The following is a 21,694-nucleotide window of genomic DNA, read 5'->3' as shown; positions in this document are numbered from 1 at the left end:
ATTGTAGTAAAAGTTTCATACGAAGTTTATGAAGGTGGTTGATTTCAGCTTTTTATTAAGTGATTCGGTACCACAAGGACGCTTCTGACCTCTTTTCTCTTGTAGCAACCTCGCTGAGGTCTCAGCTTCAAGTTCAGCAAATTAAGGTATATCACTTAACACTTGTGCTGGAAACCTAAACTGGCTTACATTTTTTGCCCAAAACCTTGTAGATTAAACCAATGGGATTTTTTGACACGACAGTTGAACTGGAGTTTAACTGGAAATCCAAAAATACAGATCATACCACCACAACAATCACTCCTGTATGGCTTTTCACAGGGCGTTTTAGTAGAAGATTAAAAAACACCACAATCATTCCTCCAGTTCATACACCAGCGGAGCAACCTACCTGTGGCTCAAAGTCATTTTAAAATTTAACGCGAGTCCTAGTTTTCATTTATGCAGCACAAGAACATTGAAATTGTATATTTTTGTTATCATTTATATGGTGAATTGCAATAGTATAATTTGTTAATTCAAAGTATATATTGTGATCATGTAGGGGCCTTTTATTTACTTCATATTTAACTGTCACGTAATTATAATAACTGCTAAGCAACACTTCAAACAGCTTTTATCTGAAATGCTAGCTTCCAATTCATATCACAAGCATATATGCAGCACAAATATTAGAGGAACAGGAAGACAACAGAGGAATAAAAACATCCCAGTATTTTTCAAATCACTAAAAACAGAAACAAGTGTAATGGCAAAGGGGGAGTGTTCACTGAATTTCAACCCCTAACAAATATAAGGAACAATAACAGCATTGACACAGACAGAAGAAACCAATATTATAGTGCCTCTCAACCGAAAGTGCACTTTTAAGTTGCTAATCCGATTTACTGTCAATGTCCCGGCACATCCAATGCCAGTCTCTCCAAAGATCAAACTCCCAACCTGCAGTTTGAGTTTGTACATCCCCAATGACTCCCTGAAAACCATAGCAGAGTTGTGATCAAACGGTTTAAATAAATTGGAAAGATTTTCTAGTAATTAGCAATAGATGCGAAACTGAAAACTCCCAAATAACGGAGGTAAATGTCACTAGTTATAAATTTATATGCAGCCAAATACTATACGAAATTTAAAAGCAATTGTGGCCAAAGTATGATACTACATAGAATGACCTACTTGTACAAAAAGAGAGACAAACAAAACTCTCTCTTCCATGTAGACTTAAGATTTACACTCAATCGTCTTTCTGCTCAAGAGATGACATGTATGTGAAAGATACTCAATTTGATTGTGCTTTGACATAATGTTCTGCCAACAATAGCAATTCACAATTGAATCATAGAGAAGTTCGTTTCTTGCCCATTAAAGAATCAAATGCCTCCAGTTCATAAACCCAAAACTCCACATGGATGTCAAACAAATCGGCAACCGGACATGATATGAGCAATGAGAAGCAACAATAAACTATAAGAAACCCAAAACCTTAGCAAGGAAAATAGCCCTATTAAAGAACATAACTAACTAAAAGACTTGATCTATTTTTGTTTTGAATGATTCACAGGCTTCGGAGTTCCATCAATGACAATGTTCCCGACTGCAACCTCCATTGCCTCTCTCTCATCATTTTCTCGCTTTTTTTCAGACGTAATTTTATCTGTGGCCTCGGGTAGGATACCAGCTACAGTTCGCTCCAAAGAACAAGGTCCACTGGAAAACCATGGATGAGAAAGGCATTGTGCAGCTGTGGGCCTTTTCTCAGGGACAAAATCGAGTATAGGAACAAGAAAGTCAGCCAAGTCCTTCGCATCTTGCTCATTGAACTCGTATTTGTCCACGAGCACCTTATTTAGTGGCCAAAAACGCAATCGACGTATGTGCTTTAAATCACCATATCTATTGAAAAAATCTCGAGAATATCGTCCACCTAGAGCAATCTGACAAAGGAATAATCACATGATCAATAAGTGATCAGAAAATCAAAGGCCAGGGAAGTAACATAAAAAAAGGTTTTATGTGATATACATCACATTGCAGATCCAACTAATAAAGAAGAAATATATATGGAAAAAATCTTAACAATATTTATATCACACCTTGCGAGGCATCATTCCAAGAAGCTCCATCATCAATGCTAAGTGATCCTGTAAAATTAATTACAAGTGTACAAGAGAGATATCAAAATTTAGGAAAACCAGGTTCCTAATGAATAGCTAACTGGGCACTAAAAAGTAACTACTGTATAAAGATAAGTTTTTCGAAACTCTAATGTAGGACAGATAATACGTGTAAAAATTAGGAACAATATATGTAACTTTGGAAATAATCTCTATTTATCTTTTTTCATATAGAATTTGATTTGGGTTAGGAAGGCGGTCTATGTTTAATATAGATAAATACTTCAGCTTGTGATTATATCAGACTGTTATGATTACGATGTAAATCTAACTAGTTTTCTCTTACAACCTGATCTTTAAATATATCCCAAAACCCTTATTTCACCTGCTCTCCCCCATCAAACTCATCAAGATGTGATAACAGACTCAAGAACGAAAGTTAACTGATCATATAGCAAATGAAAGATATGCAACTACATACATACCACCGATACATTCATATACATCACTTACTAAAAAGTACACCATCTAGGTCAGAAAGAGAAGCAACTTTTATTTGGACAAATATTGGTTTACAGCCTTACAAATGAGTATATGTTCTAAAGAATTCTCGAGATGAGCCAGAGTCGAACCCAGGACAACTGAGAATAAGCCCTTGACCACTTGGGCTATTCAATCGTGCTCAGTAACTTTTTGTTTAAGAATGAAGGGAAAATGCATAATTATTTCTGAAACAAAAATTATAAATGCCCGCCATACAATTCAGGGTGTAAATTTTTTCAGGAGATCAAGCTAATTTGGTTCACTATTGCCTCCTGTCAATTAAGGTTATTTACCAACACATTTTAACTGTATGACAAGGGTCAATCACCATCACAACTTTATTTTAATTTGCATTAGTTTCTACACTATATTAGAATAAAAAGGTCTTGCAGTCAACAGTTGTCAACTGACCACTGCTAGCCCGACATAGATCCCCCTTGTCAACAATGCACAGATCTCACCTTGGTGTGGCGGAGAAGGGAGGTTGAGGAAGGACTAAGGAGAAAGTAGCTATTAGCTACAGTAAATTTTATTCTGGGAGTTGAAAGAGCAACATATTTACGACTACTTGTACACACAAGTAGCAATCATTTAATCATTTAATTTACACGTAACAGGTAAAATTGGAAATTATCAACGCAAATAACGTTTAAAGACTGAGAAGCTTGCACAAACCTCATCTCGGTCATAATTGTCCCCACTGTGCGGATCGAAGAGGACATCACCAGTGGCCAGTTCAAAGCATATACACGCAAATGACCATAGATCAGCTGAAGTCGAGTACTTTGATCCTAAAAGAACCTCAGGACACCTGTATTGCCGAGTCTGAATATCACTTGTAAACTGTTTATATGTCCAACAGGCATTACCAAAATCAACTAATTTGCACCTAGTGTCAACCTCAGATGATAGCTTTCGTCTTGCAGAGTGGCTACCTCTTCTATGACTCTGGTTTCTTTGTTGAGAATTCCTATTACTGCCTGTAGTTGTTGACCTATCTCTCGTAGACTTCTCTTCAATAGAGTCAATATTTAAATTCTCATCGTGATGGGAAACTTCAGTGACGGCTGCTTCATCATCTGGCTCGGTTTCTGCTGGTTGTTCTTCCTCCATACAATTTTGAGCTGCTTTCTTGGCCTTTTTACGGATTTTCTTTTTCTGGTTCTTGGTCAAATCACTCCTGTAGCTCCTTACTTCTCTACAAGCTCCAGAACCTGGCACAATCTTATCCTTCTTCGATGGCACAAAGAGAGGCACACCTGACTTTGTTGGATCCTTATCTGGATCAATCATTGACAAAAGTAACACATTTTCTGGCTTCAAATCAGTATGTATAATCGAAAGTTTGCGATGTAAGTAATCCAACCCTCCTAATATGTGGGAGCATATTTCTTTAACCTTCGGAAGAGGAATTCCCCGATAGTCAGAGTATTTAATAAGTGTCAAAAGATTATCACCCAAGTACTCAAAAACCATGCAAACATGCTGCCCATTTGGCCCCAAATGTTTAAAGTGATCCAAAAGTTTCACAACTGACTTTTTGTCATCTGGGTCTTCCTCAGCAATCTGCTTCAAAATCTTAATTTCGTCCATTGCTGCCTCGGCGTAGTGCTGGGCACTTTTTTGAATTTTCAAGGCTACGTATCTCTATATAAAAAAAGCCGGTCATTGCTCTAACAAATTCTTGTTATTTAGTAAGATTGAGCAAAAGGAGCAAAGAGATTCATCAGTGTGCTCTACTCCTAATCCTTATATTCATGATCTTGTTTAATATGGGGATTAGGTATATTCATTACCTTATGGTTATATATTTAATATTCTGATTTCTCCAATTTTGTTAATCTATCATGGAGCACTTTATACAATTAAAAAAGTAGCTAACTTTAACTAATTATTTAAAAAATATACCTAATCGATTTTATTCTAGTACATTATGACATATATCAAGTACCAGATAAACAAATCATGAAACTTAAATTCTTTGGTTCTTAAAATTCTATAGTTTTACATTTTTTACAAATTTATCCGTAGTTTGAACCTTTTTTTTGACCAATTAGTCCCACCTAAATTTTGACCAAACCCGATTAATCACCGAATTTGCAAAAACTAGACGTTTTTGCCCCGGCCGCCGATAATCAGCCGCCTTGACCCATTTTTAGAACACTAAGGAAACCATAAGCGAATTAGAATTACAAAAACAGCCAACATAATTAATCATGTGTTGATACAGAATCTCAACTAATTTAGCAGAAACAAAGACTTCTCTAAACCCGTAATCACATCCCAAAGCATCCAACTTTACGAAACCAAAACAGCACCAATTCACAAACTTTCGAAATCAATCAACAACAATCCAAAATCAAAATCAACATAAACAAACTCAACCTAACAACATTTCAAAAACATAACAAACACGCATATAGATACAAGTAACATATAGATACATACAGATTTGTGAGTATCCCAAGAGAGCCAAACAGTGGAGAAATGGCCCCATCCAAGCTTGCTTTGCACAACATATCGAGCATGTTTGAATGTGTCGCCGATTTGAACTGCGTGATAGCCGCCTTTTTTGTAATCTTCAGTTCCTTCGTCTTCAGATGTGTAATCGCTCGTCTCGCTTTGAGCGTCGTCGTTTTGGTCCACTTCTGCCATTTATTTCGAGCGAGACGAGCTTTGAATTAGTTAAGTGAATTAGTGTTGCTGTGAGTTTGAAATATTAGGGTTTCTTTGTTTGGTTAATTATTGGGAAATGAATTTGGTTCAATTTTTACTTATTCTTTTTATTTAAGGCAAATAATTTAGAGCAAATTATTAAAAACTTAAATATTTTGAATTATTGCGTTTAGCAGCAGTGTTCTAAAATAATATTTTATTTTTTGTGATAGAAATTTTAGGAAAATATGAGAACATGACACCCTAAGTAGAAGAGAGGAGAACTAGCGTCCCATCCCTCTATGAAAAAATAATATTGTAGCCCAAGGGAGTTGTTGCAATTTATATGTTATGAAGTTTAATAGTGATGATATACCAACAGAATTCAGGCTCTCCTCTCTTTTTTAGGGATTTATACTTTTCTCATTACCAGAATTGGGGTCACCTCTCTAGAAGAATTCAAGCTCTCTTTTTTCTCAGAGATTCGGACTCACATCACTAAGGGGTTAGGCACACCTCTCTAGTAGAGATCTAGGCTCACCTCTCAAAAGGTCCGGGCTCTCCTTTTTAGTAGGGATCAGCCCCACTTCTCTAGCAGTGATTTGGACTCTTCTCATCTCGCTCTGGATTCAGACTCTCTTCACCAGCAGAAATCAGGCTCACTGCTCTAAGGAATTCAGGCTCTTCTTTTTCTAAGGGATTCAGACTCACCTCTCCAAAGGATTCAGGCTCACCAATTTAAGGGATTCAGGCTCAGCTCTTCAAGGAATTCGAGCTCACCACTCTAACAGGTGCACTAACATTACTTTCTTACAAGGAGTTCCGACCTTCATCAATGGCAGAATTTAGAAGAAGATGTGGGAAACCTACCACACTTGAACCATTAAGAAGACTTGAATTGAGTGATGATAAGCTCTTATACCCGAAGTAGCGTTAATGCGACATGAGTGTGAAGATGCTTCTCAAAAAGGTACACATAGCCCCCCTAAGTAAATTGTGGAGTTAGGGCACTTTGATGGGACATATTAGCCTCAAGGCACTTTGAAGGGTCAAACATTGGCCAACTATATGCTTGAGTTCCCGCCCCATTCTAAGGATGACTCTAAGGCACTCATAACGACCCTATGAGGAGTGTAACCCCTCGAGAACGTACCAAATGATCCCCTGATGGGCCCTATAGGTTAATGAGGTTCTTATCAACATCCACAAGCTAGCTCTGGAGATGAAGGTGGTTGATCTCAATTTCTACAACGACTTCATGTTAGTGACTCCTCCTATTTGTTGTGAAATGCTCGTCAAGTTCTTCAATGAAGGTAGGTTGGAGCATATCCCAAGGGATTAAAATCAAGGGGAAGATGCATTGGCAAAGTTGGGCTATTAAAGCGAGGCCATGCTACTTGGAATTATTTTCCTTGAAATTTCAAGTCAAGGTTAGCGTGTCTGATGAATTCACCATGAAAATAGCGATTTCGGGGCCTGATGACCATATCCGGAACTATGTCAAAATGGGGATTCTACCTCAAAATAGGATGGAAATCTGAAATGTCAAGTAATAAATGACCTTTTATGTTATTTATGACAAGGTTCTCTACAAGGGAGACTTCAACACATCTCTAGTGAGGTGTGTGGATAGAGAATATGGTACTTACTTCAAAATAAATTACATGAAGAGATCGGCGACAATAACCCCCGTTAGTGTTGATGAGTCCTTATGCCCCCGGGATAGTGTTAAAGAGAGCATGTGAGTCGTGATAATGTTTAACATATGGTATTAACTCCAATAGCACAAGAAAAGTACTACAATATTTTGATTTCTCGGCACATCTACAATGATAACAAGGAATTGGGGGTAGTGGTACTACATAAACGCCTCCACCAACATGATATTAAAAATTACAGGGTAAGGCCAACATCTAATGACATAAATAAGGGTGATAAATTCGGGTAACGGACCAGGTTTGTGTCAGGTTGACACTACCCGATCCTATTTTTTGATCAACCCAAATCCAACCCGACCCCAAGCGGGTTGAAAAACCTCAACTCAAACCCGACCTGTTAGCATATTGTTATACCCGAACTCGACCCGTTTTGACACGAATAGTAAGAGGGTCGGGTCACAATTTGGTCAACCCGGTGAACTGCATCAGCGCAGTATATCGAACTCTCGATTAAAATACAAATCCAAACGCAACTTCTCTTAAATCTAATAGATGGATACACATAAATACACACATATATAATCCAAGTATTTCGACATATATATGTAAATCTTAAGTCTCCAAAATTCCAAGAACGTAAATCAATTGGGTTATGTGTGGTAGAAACAAAATCTCGGGGGCAAGATCGGTGCAAGATCGGGGGCAAGATATGTGTATAGAGGAAAGATAATGAAGAAGAAAATGAAATAAAGAAAAGGTAAAGATAAAGGAGGATGATATATGAGAAAGAAATAGGGTACGAATAGAAAATATAAGTAGAGTTATTGAGCTTGTCATAATGTTATTGGGCTTGAAATGTATATCAAATTGGGTTTAACTAATATTGTTGAATAAAGGGTAAATATCAGCATGTATATATTTATATTCCGGGTAAATTTTGGGTATTTCGGGTCAACCTGAAAATGACCCAATTTTTTTCAAGTAAATTTTTAGCCGACCCGAAAGTCAAAAACCCCAAGCCTAATTCGTACTTTTGCGGGTTGGGTTCGTGTCGAATTTCGGGTCGTGTCTAATTTTTCCACCCCTAGACTCAAGACCCTAAACTTGACATCTTGCAATGTGAGGCTTTTTGACCCCACTAGCAATTGATGATGGGTCAGTCCATAAGTCTATACATTATGAATCATTCTCAATATATGTGCTAAAGTAAATTCGTTAGCAAGGAGAATTATTTGAAGACTCAATCAGTTATCTTAAAGCACTTAGAAAAAATTTTAAAAAAAATATGAAGAAAACATAAGGTAACATTTACGAATACCGGCAAAAGGCGATGCGAGTCTCTCAAGATTAGCACATATGATGCAGGGCCTTCATGCTAACGTCATGGGACATGAAGTTATGGACAACGTCCGCTATGTGAGGTCGATAGGAGTTATAAAATAAATTTTGTAAGGATCATATTTGTAACATATATTTTAGAAGAATTTGAAGATATAAAGCTCTTTTCTCTAATAGTTAACCTTCAATGATGCGAGGCCAACCAACCATCGTATATAAAGCGAGTTTAGAGCCAACATCTTGTGGTACGAGGACGGTATAAAAGAGATCAAAATTATGGCCCTAAACTACACTAGACCTCTCCAAATCATTCAACTTTTTGGTTGCCTTGCGGAGATCCCTCCCAAGTCCTTGATGTAAACCTTATTCTCTGGTCCGGAATTAGAGTTAGCCAATATAGAATCTTTTTGCGGTGTGGAGCTTATGTGAAAGAGGTATCACCCAAAGCTGAGCTCTATGATCACAATGTTATTCTCCATAATATCAAATGTAGACCAAGAATTCATGTCAATCACGCATAATAGCCTTAAATTTGCATAGGTCTGAGCTACTACATTAAAAGAAGGTGAAGGAAGGCTAGAGTCATTTTCCTACTTCGGTAATCAGTTTGAGCAATCATTTGGCTGTGATCCCCCGATAAAGGTTCACTTCTTCAGCTCCTAGGGGTCACTCAGAGAGGCTTTCTGTTTAGATGTCTATATAGAGTAGGTGAAGCAAAGTTAATAAGTCTGAGCCTAATGGAGTCTTCACTAAGTTGGAATTTTTGTAAAGCACTCACTTCCTCAAATTCTCGAATGAAAAGATATGGATCCTCTCCCTCTACCCCAGCAAACCTAGGTAAAATGCTAATATTGTGATGTTTGATTTCAAAATTATTCGCGGTTACTTGAGGTAGGACTATGCATGAGGGTTCAGCGAAACGCGCGGGGTAACAACGGTCTTTGAGTGAGACAGCCATGATTACAGGTGGAATTTTTACTTCTTTTGATTCAACTTTAGTGGGTAAATAGAAGTCCATTTGCCTTACTACTTTAGGGGATGAAAGGCTAGAACGTCTTATTAATCTAAATGAATTGAGACGCCCTCCAAACCCGGATCAGAAGTTTGGGGTCCACAACACACACACACACACACCATATTTAAACCTGTTTATGAATATAATAATATATGCAATGACCCTACTTACCATAATCAAGGATCGCAACAGTTTAAAGTATGTCCACAAGCCACAATCTTATTTATTACAAACGTACCAAATCTCAAATTTATTTATCTTACATCTGAAGTCAAACTTTATTACAAACTTTTAACACACACTAAGCCACACAACTTCCGCTAGCTTATTCCACTTCAACCTGAAAACCTAGCTGGCACACTCGACTGGGGATCCTCGCAATTACCAATTTCCTTCTTAACTAGAAAAGAACATAAACAGATTCACAAGAGTGAGCTAACTAGTTCAGCAAGTCACAATGACAGCACTGAGATTAAATAATGATCAACTGAAATGATATAGGGAATCAAGTCTCCTGATAAGCAATGATTAGAATTGGATATTCACTTTTATTTTAAAAACCAAGGTTAGGCTGCTGATCAGTCACGCACTAACCCCGAGCAAGGCTCCCAGCTTTGCTCTATATACTGGATTCAAGGCACACATTGGCCTATTATGACCACGAATCTGGTCCAACCACGAATCTGGTCCATATTTAAAAATAATCCAATTCTATAATAATAACATGATAAATAATGTAATTCAATAAACTGAATCATAAACAACATTTATCTTGAAGCGTAAGGTAATTCACAACACCATGAAGGTATAACAGGGTAAACAGGAAGATTGACTTTCAAATTCAGGGTAAGAAATAAAGTGTAGAAGACCAAGGGTGCAAAGGTTACAAGGAATGGTCTCTAGTTATACAAGGCATAAAGGTTCGTCTGTTAAGCAATCTCATATCAAGGATCAATATGTGGTAGATATGTATTTGTAGAGTAGTATCAGATATATGTGGTTCGTATCCAAGAATTCAACAATCAATGGTTTACAAGAAATCAGGCTCGCGGCTCAAGATCAATAAGAATCAGGGTTTAGGGTTAAGTACTGCAAAGTACTTGCAATATAGAATAGGAATTACTGGGAATAATTGCAACATAATGAAAAGAGTTCAAAAGTATTCGCAAGTATACTACAAAAAAGTTCAGGGACACTTGCCTTATCAATTCGCTTTCACTAACACTTGCCAATTGGTTCCCACTCACTAACCACTTGCTTTCCTTTTCTACATCTTGCTTCCTCTGTTAGACATCACATATACTTACCAACACTACTTTTCATCTCATTCTATTCGATACAAGCTTCTATCTACCCTTCGTTTCACCCAAATCCGACGTACGAATTAAAAGTTACAGTAAAAATAGTCAAACAATGCACAAATAATCTTTTTATACAGCTATCAAGTCACATAGGGCACATAGCACGTAAGATATTTGATTGAAATAATTTTTCAAAGAAGATTCAGGGTTAAAATGATCTTCCAGGTATTTAATATGAATTTTTGAATATTTTTCAGAATTAAAATTAGACTTTGAATCATTTTATAATTAAATAATAGGGTTCGAACACCCGAATTTGACTTTAAAATAATTTTATAATAATTATCGAGCCTTGAAAATAATTTTAGTAATATTTTAAAGCTCGAAACTATTTTTCGGGATTTTTAAATCAAAAATAAATAATTAAATCCAATTAAATAATCAATTAAAATTAATTAATAACTAATTAAATTAATTAATCAATTAATATTTAAATTAATTGACTAATTAAATAATTAATTATCAACTAAAATTATTTAATTAAATAATTAAGATTTATTTTGTAATTAAAAATAATTTTCAGAAAAGAAATAATAATTTTTTGAAGTTTTAAAATAATAAAAATCAATTTCTGAAAATTTTATAAAAAGAAAATATAATTTTTGAAAATAAACAAAACAAAAATCATGTTTTTATAAACTTCTGAAAGTACAAGGACTGGAATGAAAATATTACAAAACTCAGGGGACCTATTTGCAATTTGTCCCCGTCCCTGTCCCCGTCACCGGCGATCGCCATTTACGGCGATCCCGAGCTTTTCCGGTGACACAAAACCGGCCCAGAAACATCCCAAAACATCAGTATTCACTCTACTTTGCTCCAGGAACATAACTATGCAAACAAGATCACTAGAAAAACAACGAATCGGCCGGAAAAATGACTGGAAAAACTCGCTGCCGGTTGAGTCGAATTTTCCGATCACAACCTTCCAGGAATCGTCTCTTAAAACCAGTGGTACCATTCGATTCGTCTTTCGACAATCTACAATTTGGTACAATCAAATTCAAAGAATAATCCCAAACTAAGAAATACCCAAATTTCAATTAAGAACATTCAAAGTTATAAACCTTGGTTCTTCAATTCGAGAATCAAACTCAATTTTCTATATGTTATTGAACTCCAAATTTGACATATAATATACCAAAATGACCAGGAAGAAAAGATCTACATGATTATGTCATCAAATCTTATCAAAAAAATCAAGAACAAAAATTCCAAATTTAATCCATAATTAATTCGAATTAAAACAATTAAACAAGAAAAATACCTTGATTTCAGTGCAAAAACAGATGATTGATTCAGAAAGAGGTTTTCAAGAGCTTCGTTTTGATATATTGCACGCCCGAATTGGAGTTCGATAACGCCTTCGTTTGTGCGATTGATTTTCAAGAATACGATATTTTAATAGGGTTTTCTCTGGTTTTCAGGGGTTTGTACTGTCTGATTATGATTTTACGCGTAAAATGAAATAAGAAAAGGGCTATTTATATGTACGGAATATTAGTACGTTCTGGATCGTGTTGGATCGATAAATATGTGGCTTTGCCACTAAGTAACTATAAATATGATAGTTTTGGATAAACATTATCCTGTATTGGATAAGCATTATCCTGTTTTGGATAAGCATTATCCTGTTTTGGATAGTTATCAAAACCGAGCTTTTATAAAACTATTTGTACGAAGATAATGTTATCGAAAAGGATTAGCGTATCGAAAATATTGTGTCGGGCCGCGCACGGGTCAAACCATAATCTGGATCGAAAAAGTCAAAACATGGAAAATATCCGGAATTACCAGATTAGGTTAGGAAGGAGTTTTCGGAAGAGTTTCAGGTTGTAAAAGCGTAAAAAGGTTGAGGTTGGATGATTCCCAGCTCTATAAAATAATTTTGTAATTATTCAGAAAATAATTAATAAATTCATAAATCAATATAAAATCATATAATACTCCGAAAATTACCAGAAAATACCTTAATTCTCTATATTTTATTATGGACATAATAAAATTAACATACCTACACTTTACCACATATGAACATTCACATAACAACACCAATCATCAAATAATTCACCAAAAATCACATAAAATCACATAAAAATCATTTATTGATAAAAATACTTACACGTCATGTCTCGGATATTACATGAATGGTCTCGAATCCAATTACTTTGCATATAAGACAAGTAATCACGTAGCAGATAAGAGCTATAAGTAAACACCCAAGAAAAATTGGAAAATCAAAAAGAAAAAAAAACTTAGATCTAGGGGTAATCCTAAATATAAATCTAGACAACTCATAACTTTTGGACCACCAAAAAGTCTATAAATCTAGATTTATTCAAACTGATTGGCCAGGTAAGCTGGGGCACTTCCTTGTAAACAAGGCGCTGAATTAGAGAACCGCTTGCCTAGTCACCAATCCAAATTGGCCAGGTAAGTGATACACTTTCCTTGTCACTAAAAGTTCGAATAATTCCAAATTTACTTACTCTTTTAGGTACCTTCCTAATTGAGCTCGAAATCCTAGGGCTAATGTCTACTTAATTTTATTAAGGTAGGTGAATGCAAGATAAAGGAATTAGTTATTTGTGGGCCAATGAAAGGGTGATGAAATCCCTTAACTTATCTTATAATGGGGTGGTGCCCTTAAGATTGATTAGATGATGCAAAACACAAAGAACGAGATAATAAACATTTATGGATGCACTACACTACGTGTATTATTCTAAATTGAACGTACCTCTTTCCTCCAGCTACAATTGTATAAGATGGAAAGCAATAAATACAAAAAGAAAATCTAGATGGTGTGATCCTATGTGAGAGAATGAATGATGCATCAAATTGGTTTTAACAATTAACTAACTACTATTTTTTGGGTTTTTCAAATATTTAATTTTTTTTGGATTTTTTAATAATAAAAGTGAGAAAAAAAATGAGAGGTGATACAAAATACCGAAAAACACTTTCAAAAATTCCAAAAGAGACGGCGATGCCTTCTAGAGATCTTCTTGTCCAAGCTTTCCTCCACTTCACGATTCCCTAAAAAATTAAGAGAAAACAAAAAACTAGTCCGAAGAATTAAATATCAAGGAGTGAAAATTAACAATAGTCCCCGGCAGCGGCGCCAAAAACTTGATGTGTAAAATAATAAGAACTACAAGCGCACAATGTTTAGTTGTAGCAATTACAAGTCGATCCACAGAGACTATGAATTTTCAAAATCCTAACAATTTAAATCAGGCGAACTAGACAAATAGATTTGAGATGAGATTTGTTTAACCTAATTAGCAAATAACAGATAATATGAAAAACCTAGGAATCCGAATTCGTTAATCAATCACAATTAATATCAACCAGCCCTAAAATCAATTCTCTTTTCTTCACAAAAATAACGTATATCAATTAACTAGACAGGCATATTATGTAACTTGTTAACTAACAATAACCCATCAAAACTTCATGGAGCAAGTATAGGCTATGAAAAATAAATCCGGTAACAATAATATATCAAAATCACTTTGTCAATTGAACAATTATGCACCAAGAAAAATCTTGAGAATCAAATAATATGAACGAGAAGATATCAAAGCAATAAAATTAACTTCATATTCATCCTAGGAAACAAATTTATCTACACATGATAAAAGGAAGAACAAAATAAATAACTAACCGGGTGTCTTGGGGTGTGTTGGGTGTCTTGGATGTCTTGGATGTGTAAAATACAAGAAGGGAGACCCATATATAGGGAAAATATGAGGGTTTGGGTCTTGGAATACAAGTAGAATTCTTAAAGTAAATCCTTCTTCTTCTCCAATTAGTATTCTATTTATCTTCCAATTCCCTAGACTTCTAGAATAGTCCACCTCCTTCGTTATTTGCACCTTTTCCAACTCAAATTCTGATTTTATTTATTTTCCTATAAAACAAAGTAAAACAATTTATTATTAATAAAATTATGAAAACAGACATAAAATAGGTATTGATAATATGCAATAATATGGACCTATCAAATGCCCCCATACCTATCTTTTGCTCGTCCTCGAGAAAAATCAAAAAGAAAAATGCTAACTAAGAAAAGTCATATGCTCCTTTTCGTAGGCATGGCGGCAAATTTAAGGTTTACCATCCCGTTAAACTCATAGACGATCTCTAAAAGAGGAGTGTTGTCTCCTAAGGATTTACAGAAAATATGCCCATAAAATCTGTGAAATACTCTAGCAAGTGTCTAATATCTATCAACAATAACATTTATCGATGTCAACACGAGAATTTTTAGGAAAATACATGCTTTTAAGACTCTTCTAGTTATAGCCAAGATATAAGTATCAACAATCTACTTATATCGACTCTGAGCGTTTACAGAAAATCCCAAGGTGTGTCGTGAACGTAGGTCTATGAAGAATCAATTGAGTAAGTACATTTCCTCTTTTTCAACCAATATTGAACGGACCCAATCTCTATCAAAACAAGTATCTAGCCAAATTCACAATTTTTTTTAATTGACTATCAACGTTCATTTTCTTAGGCCTTCTATGTTACCCATGTAGCGAGTTTTGGGCCAATGACTCCCAAACCAGATGGTCTTCGGGCACTAGGTTTTGAAATACCCCTACAGACTTAATTACTCGAGTAACAAAGGCCACAAAATAAGACTAGTCAATTATACTACTTGTTCCCATCATCTCAATCTTCTTTTTTTATTTATGAGCAATACTGGGTATTGAATTAGTTTATTCAAGCAATTTTTTTTTACTTTTTTTTCCTTTTTTTTCTCTTTTTTCGCAAAACTTTGATTCAATATTGTTTCAACATGTGGGCTCTGTCTCAGATATCGAAAACTTCTCTTAACAATCTTTCTTACAAAGACCTTGCGCAAATGTTTCATCTTACTCTTAAGAAAAAATTCGTTCGACACAAGTTTCATGAAGACAACCCCACTCAACTACGTTCAAATCATCTCAAGGCATTACATATATATGAGTTTTGAAAAACTGCTAACACCAACTAGTATTAAAGTACAAGGACAACTTAGCTAAAATATCTCTGATTTTTTTGGATTTTTTCATTTTTCAATTTTTTTTGGATATATATATATACAAGTACTATTAAACCCTTCCCCCATACCTAAATCATGCATTGTCCTCAATGTATGCAAATGATAGAAAAATGACAAAGTAAAAGGACGAGAATACCTGATCAGGGCATGACGGAGAATCATAATTACTTATAACACACACACACATTGACTCACACATACATAATTACTCCCCCATACGTACACTTTATTATGGGAGACACACACAAAAAACATTTGTTAACCAATACCAGAGTGTGGGAAAACTACATTCGTAACACAATCAACACACATGTGAAACTCACCCATAGGAACAACATTATCCACTAGAGAGATAAGATCATGCATCAAAATAAAACTCATAGCACTAATATCAATCATAGACCAATTAGACACCTTTTTATGTTGTTTAAGTAGATTAATGACTTGAAATTCTTGGTTATGAACTTTGCTACTAGAAATAAGAACATCATGAGTTTCATTATTAACTACCAAGGATTGATTAAGAGTAAAAAATGGTTGAATAGGATCAAGTGTGGGTGGCTCACCAACAGAATTCTTAACAATGGTCTTAGGATCAAAATAACTATCCTCAAGTTAGGTTTCATGCTCAAAACAAATGGCATTCAATTCCTCAAACATCTCATCACAAGTGAAATTTCTATATAACTCATAAAATCCTCTATTACTCTCATACTCACGCGAAACATCTTCTTCAAGAAGGGACTCAATTTCATTATCCTCAAGATTCGACCAAGACACAACCTTATTTATCAAATTAACTCCTATAGGTTGTTCAAAAAGCTCATTAGGTTGATTTCCTACATTAAAGATATTCATATCTATCGACCTGTTTCTAAATGTGAGTTTCATCGAATCATTTCTAGAGTTAATCAAAGCATTAGAGGTGGAAAGAAAAGGCCTTCCTAAAATGATGGGGATTTGATTTTTCAGATTTTTGACTTGCTAGATTTCTAGAACAACGAAATCAACGGGGAAGATAAAATTACCAATCTTAATCTTCACATCTTTAACTATACCCTTAGGAGTTTTAATAGAACGGTCAGCTAATTGAAGAGTGATACTAGTATTTTTAAGTTCACCTAAACCCATGGATTGATAGACAAATAATGGAAGAAGATTCACACTAGCTCCTAAATCGAGTAAACCTTTATCAATGAAGGTATTACCTATGACGCAAGAGATGGTAGGACAACCAAGATCCTTATACTTCACAGGGATTTGATTTGACAATATAGAACTAGTATGAGAGGTTAGGAAAGCTTTCTTAGGAACATGAGTGGTTCTTGTATGAGTACACAAATCTTTTAGACACTTAGCATATGAGGGAACTTGTTGAATTGCATCTAAAAGAGGAATGTTGATCTTGACTTGCTTAAAGACTTTCAAAATCTTAACTAACTGAGTAGGTTGTTTGTTTGAGATAAGTCTTTTTGGAAATGGAGCTTTCGGCTTAAAGACTTTTTCACTAGACACGTCAAAGTTTGGTTTTGAAGGTGGTTCTTTGGATGGTGATGTTAGGTCACACACACTGTAGAGGGGGTGAATACAGTGTAAAGTACAATCAAATCGAACTTTAATATCTCAAGTAACAGAAAACAAACTTTATTGAAACAATAAACTTTGTTACAGTATGGAACTGTTACCTCTCAGTAATGAACAAATATCACGAGAGCTGCTAGGGTTACAATGAATAATCTTATCGAATATGATAACAATTATAGTGTAAACCCTATGTCTGTGTTTATATACTACACAGTTACAAGATAATCACTAATTGATATGGAATATAATTCTGCTTCCTAAAATATATCAATCAGATATCTTTTCTTCCAAGTATTCTATTCCTCATAGAATTCCTTCTTCATGCATATCTCTTCTTATGTTTATCTCGATCTTCTTTCCTTTAATCAGCTACTGTCCTTATCTGAACGTCCTTCAGCACTTAAGTTCTGATATCCATCTTCTGATGATTATCTCCTGATAATATAAGTACTGATATCCTTAAGTCCTGACTTCCAGTAAGTACTGATTTATCCTGTTTAAGTAAGATCTGAAAACTAAACATAAATCATATTAGCCATGACATTATCAAATATATCTAACAATCTCCCCCAACTTGTAAATTAGCATAATATACAAGTTTAACAGATATTTGATGATGTCAAAAACATTAGGTACAAATGCATGAGAATTAGACTAGATAACTACAACTTACAGTCCTTAAAGCTTTACCAACATTTAACTTCTGATAACAGCTTCAGTCTGTACAAATATCAGAATTTAATCAGTTTTAGATCTTGACTTGGCTTCATTTTCTGATCTCTCTGATGTCAGGAGTTGTTCTGAGATAGTTCTTCAATAAATATCTCTCAGCATATCTAAGTTCATCAATCATCCTCCTTTTAGCATCTTTAAGCTCTGCATTATCTTCACCAATTTGAAAGATTGCAGCCCTGAGATCATTAATCTTTGCTTTTCTTATATCCTGATCCAGTCTGATCAAATAAGCTTTATCAGACTCAAGATTGAATTTCACAGCCCTGTAACCTAGAAAGGTAGTTATAATCTTAGCAGTGTTGGGCTTCATTTCAACTATATCATCCTTGTGATCTCTGTACTTTGGAACATATGTGCTGTCAGACTTAACAAAATAAAGCCTTTTCTGTCTCTGAATCTAATTCTTCAAATAGTTTGCAACACTTTTTGTTATTTTGTCATTCACTTGAAGTAAGAATAATACATGCTCCAGTTCTGCAAAATACTTCAATGGAATGGCATTTTCCCTTATATGATAAACCCTACCATCTGTCATGAAGTACAACAAAATGTGTTCTTTCAAGTAGGTATGGTAAACCATTTGTACAGATTCCAGTTGATTCAATCTCTCAGGAGTTGCTCCAATACCTGGTTCACTTAAGGAAGTTGGATCATTGGTAGTGTCGTGTATTCTTCTTTCATCAGCACTTCCCAATCTAGTTTTATCTCTTGCTTCCTTTCCAGTAACCACTCTTGCTTCAAAACCACTTGCGGCAGTCTTCAAAGGTTGAGTTTGTTTTGCTTTAGTGAATCCTGGTAGGAGTGTCTTTGGTCTATCTTCTGATATCAAGTTAACTTGAGCTGTGTCAGAGGTTACTTGCTTCTTTAGAATATCAGAACTTACTGTATCTTGACTCTGAACAACTTGAGCCATGTCAGAGGTTGTTTTAAAAACTTTTCTTGAAGTCAGAGCAAGATCATCCTTTTCATCAGTGATTTCTTCATTCTCAGGAGGCACATAAACCTTGATAGGTTCACCAACCTTTTCTTTACCCTTGGATCTTGGATCTATTTGTGGTTGTAATTTAGCCAATATTGCTTCAGTATTTGTCCTTTCTTTTATCACAATGCCTTTGAGTTTTGGAAGTGTCTTTTTACCAGAAGCTTCAGATTTAGATGTGACTTTCTCTGATTTAAGTCTGGCTTCTTCTTCCATTAAACTCTCCAAGTCCATTCCTGGATTTTCCTGAAGAAATAACTGTCTTGACATTTCTTCATCAAGATCTAAAAGTTCATTAGAACTTATCCTTTTACCAGTAGCAGAACTAATTCTTTTTCCAGCATCAGAACTTGTCTTGTGACTTGTGATTTCAGCTTTTCTTGATGAGAAACCTCTACCTTGACTATGACCTCTACCCATTCCAAAGTTTCCTTGATCATCCTTTTCATCATCCTTCCCTTTCAGTGTCTTGTCAGTCTTGCATTTGGACTTACTTACTTTCTCCCCCTTTTTGACATCAGCAGGTAGTAGAAGAGACACAAGCAATTCCACTGAGGCTTGGATTTCAGTAAGTTGAGATTGCTGAGAAGCTTGATTTTTCAGAATATCATCAATTTGAGCTTGTTGTTTCTCCTGAGTCTTCTCAATATAAGCAATCCTGTCAAAGGTAGGTTGGAAGAACTTTTTCTTATCAATCTTTTGAACTTGTTCCTGTTTGATAAATTCTTCCTGAATCTTATGTAGCTCTGCATGAGTAGTTGAATGGAGACCTTGAAGATGTTTAGTACTCAATGCAGTGACTCTAAGCTGGGTTTTGAAATCATCAGTATTTAACATCTCATCAGCTTTTGTCAATTGCGCAGCCAGATTCTTTGCAGATGGAACACAAGTAATTAAATTCCATTCCTTAGTCCACTCCTGACCAGCAGGAGTTTCACTCAAAGGCATTGGTGCTTCTCTGGTAACGAACTTCTTAACAAGTTTAGATTTAAGAACTGTTTGTTGATTGGCATGTCCTGAAGGACCTGCTTCATCAGTATCTGCTTCTAGAGCAGCATCACCAGTATCTCCAGCATTTGCAGTATCAGAACTTACAGAATCAGTATCTTCTGATAGAACAACAGTGTGAGTAGCAATGGAGGCTTCAGCATCCTCTAATTGCTGATCTGGTTCTAAGTTCTGATCAACATCCATATCCTGATGCTCACCTATATTCTGATCATCAGCATCTAGATGCAGAGAAGGTGTAGTAGATAACTCTGGAGTTTGAACAGCATCAGTAACATGTGTTGTTGATGGATTAGTTGTTGTTGGAGCTTCTAAGAAGAATTACTTCAGGCACAACCAAGTTTTGAACATCAATATCAGCACTTATGCCTGAATCAACAGGAGATACAGATTTTTGAACATGAGACATAGATGTTGTGGTGGCCTTTTCAGTAACAGCTTCCTGAGTTGGAGTTGATGGAGAAGTAGGGACTGGAGCAGATTCCTTTTCTTGTGAGATCAGAGATTCCTGATCCCCTTCCTTAGCTGCTGCTTCTTCATTATCTGAAACTGGCCTTTTTGCCCTCTATTTCTTGTATCTCTGTGTAGATATGGATTCTTTGGGAGTGTCAGGAACATTCATTCTTCTAAGCCTCTTGAGAAGCCTAGATCCCCCAATTCCAGAATCCTTCTGAGAAGTCACTTTCTCAGTTTCTTTAACAACAGGTTCTGAAGAAGGAACCTGTTCCTCAGTATCAGATTCATCTCTCAAAGCAATCCTCCTTCTCTTTTGAGGTATTTGAGGAACAGTCTTTGTCCTCTTAGGTTTGGAAGATGAAGGCTTCACAGTAGGTGCTGAGGATGAGGGTTGAACTGTCTGTGAAGTGGAGAGATAGGATTTGATATATTGCCTAAGGGTTGGTTGAGTAGAATGAGTGGTATGTGCTGATGGTTGGTGTGGTGTTTGGGAGGTTGTTGTTGGTTGGACATCAGAATAAACAGATCTATAAGTATCAGAATCAGCATACTAAGATCTGTTTTACAGACTGAGGAATCTGTAAAGGTCTAACCACTGATTTCTTAGTGTCAGCATTTATTAGGTCATTAAAGTAGCGTTTTGCAACCTTAAAAGGTGGAGTTGAGGAACTGACTAATTGAGGTTCATCAGTACAAAAAGTATATATAAGTTGCAGAATCTAGCAAAGTAAACAACATTCCTATCCTCTGTCATCCTATCCCCAATAAAACCAATTATTGCAGTTGTAAAATCAAAATGAGTTTGGTTTATAATGGCATACCCGATGTGCTGACTCAGTATGGGGATGACATTAAAATTCGAACACTTGTTCCCAAAAGCTTTAGTGATGCAGTCGAAGAAGAAGCTCCATTTCCTCCTGATATGAGCCCGTTTCAACTGCCCAAGCTTTGCCAAACTCTGTTCATATCCCAAACTGGCCATTAAATCCTGAAGAGCTGATTCCTCTGGAATTGAAAAGGTACATCCTTCTGGGAGATGTAGAGCCTTGCGTATTGTACCAGGAGTGACTGCATATGAAGAATCACCCACTTCAAAAACAATACTGGGAGTGCCATGTGTACCACCATTATCAAAGTGCCCAGTCCGCCAAAATGTCAGAACTTGTTGGCTCGAAAAGACTGATGGCTGGGT

General features: G+C 35.7%; 1 protein-coding gene across 1 annotated transcript; it reads right to left on the bottom strand.

Moving 5' to 3' along the window:
• Positions 1 to 696: 696 nt before the first annotated feature.
• Positions 697 to 5,485, bottom strand: LOC141702780 (uncharacterized). Its single transcript, XM_074506391.1, has 5 exons — positions 5,106 to 5,485; positions 3,333 to 4,304; positions 2,094 to 2,141; positions 1,177 to 1,934; positions 697 to 976 (listed from the first exon to the last, which is right to left on the bottom strand). Exons 1-4 carry the CDS (start codon positions 5,310 to 5,312, stop codon positions 1,536 to 1,538), a joined length of 1,626 nt encoding a protein of 541 aa, XP_074362492.1. The 5' UTR covers positions 5,313 to 5,485; the 3' UTR covers positions 697 to 976; positions 1,177 to 1,535.
• Between the last annotated feature and the right edge of the window lie 16,209 nt (positions 5,486 to 21,694).

Source organism: Apium graveolens, unplaced genomic scaffold, assembly GCF_009905375.1.
Source record: "Apium graveolens cultivar Ventura unplaced genomic scaffold, ASM990537v1 ctg5683, whole genome shotgun sequence".
Classification (NCBI taxonomy): Eukaryota; Viridiplantae; Streptophyta; class Magnoliopsida; order Apiales; family Apiaceae; genus Apium; species Apium graveolens.
This window is presented reverse-complemented; position numbering and strand designations above follow the sequence as displayed.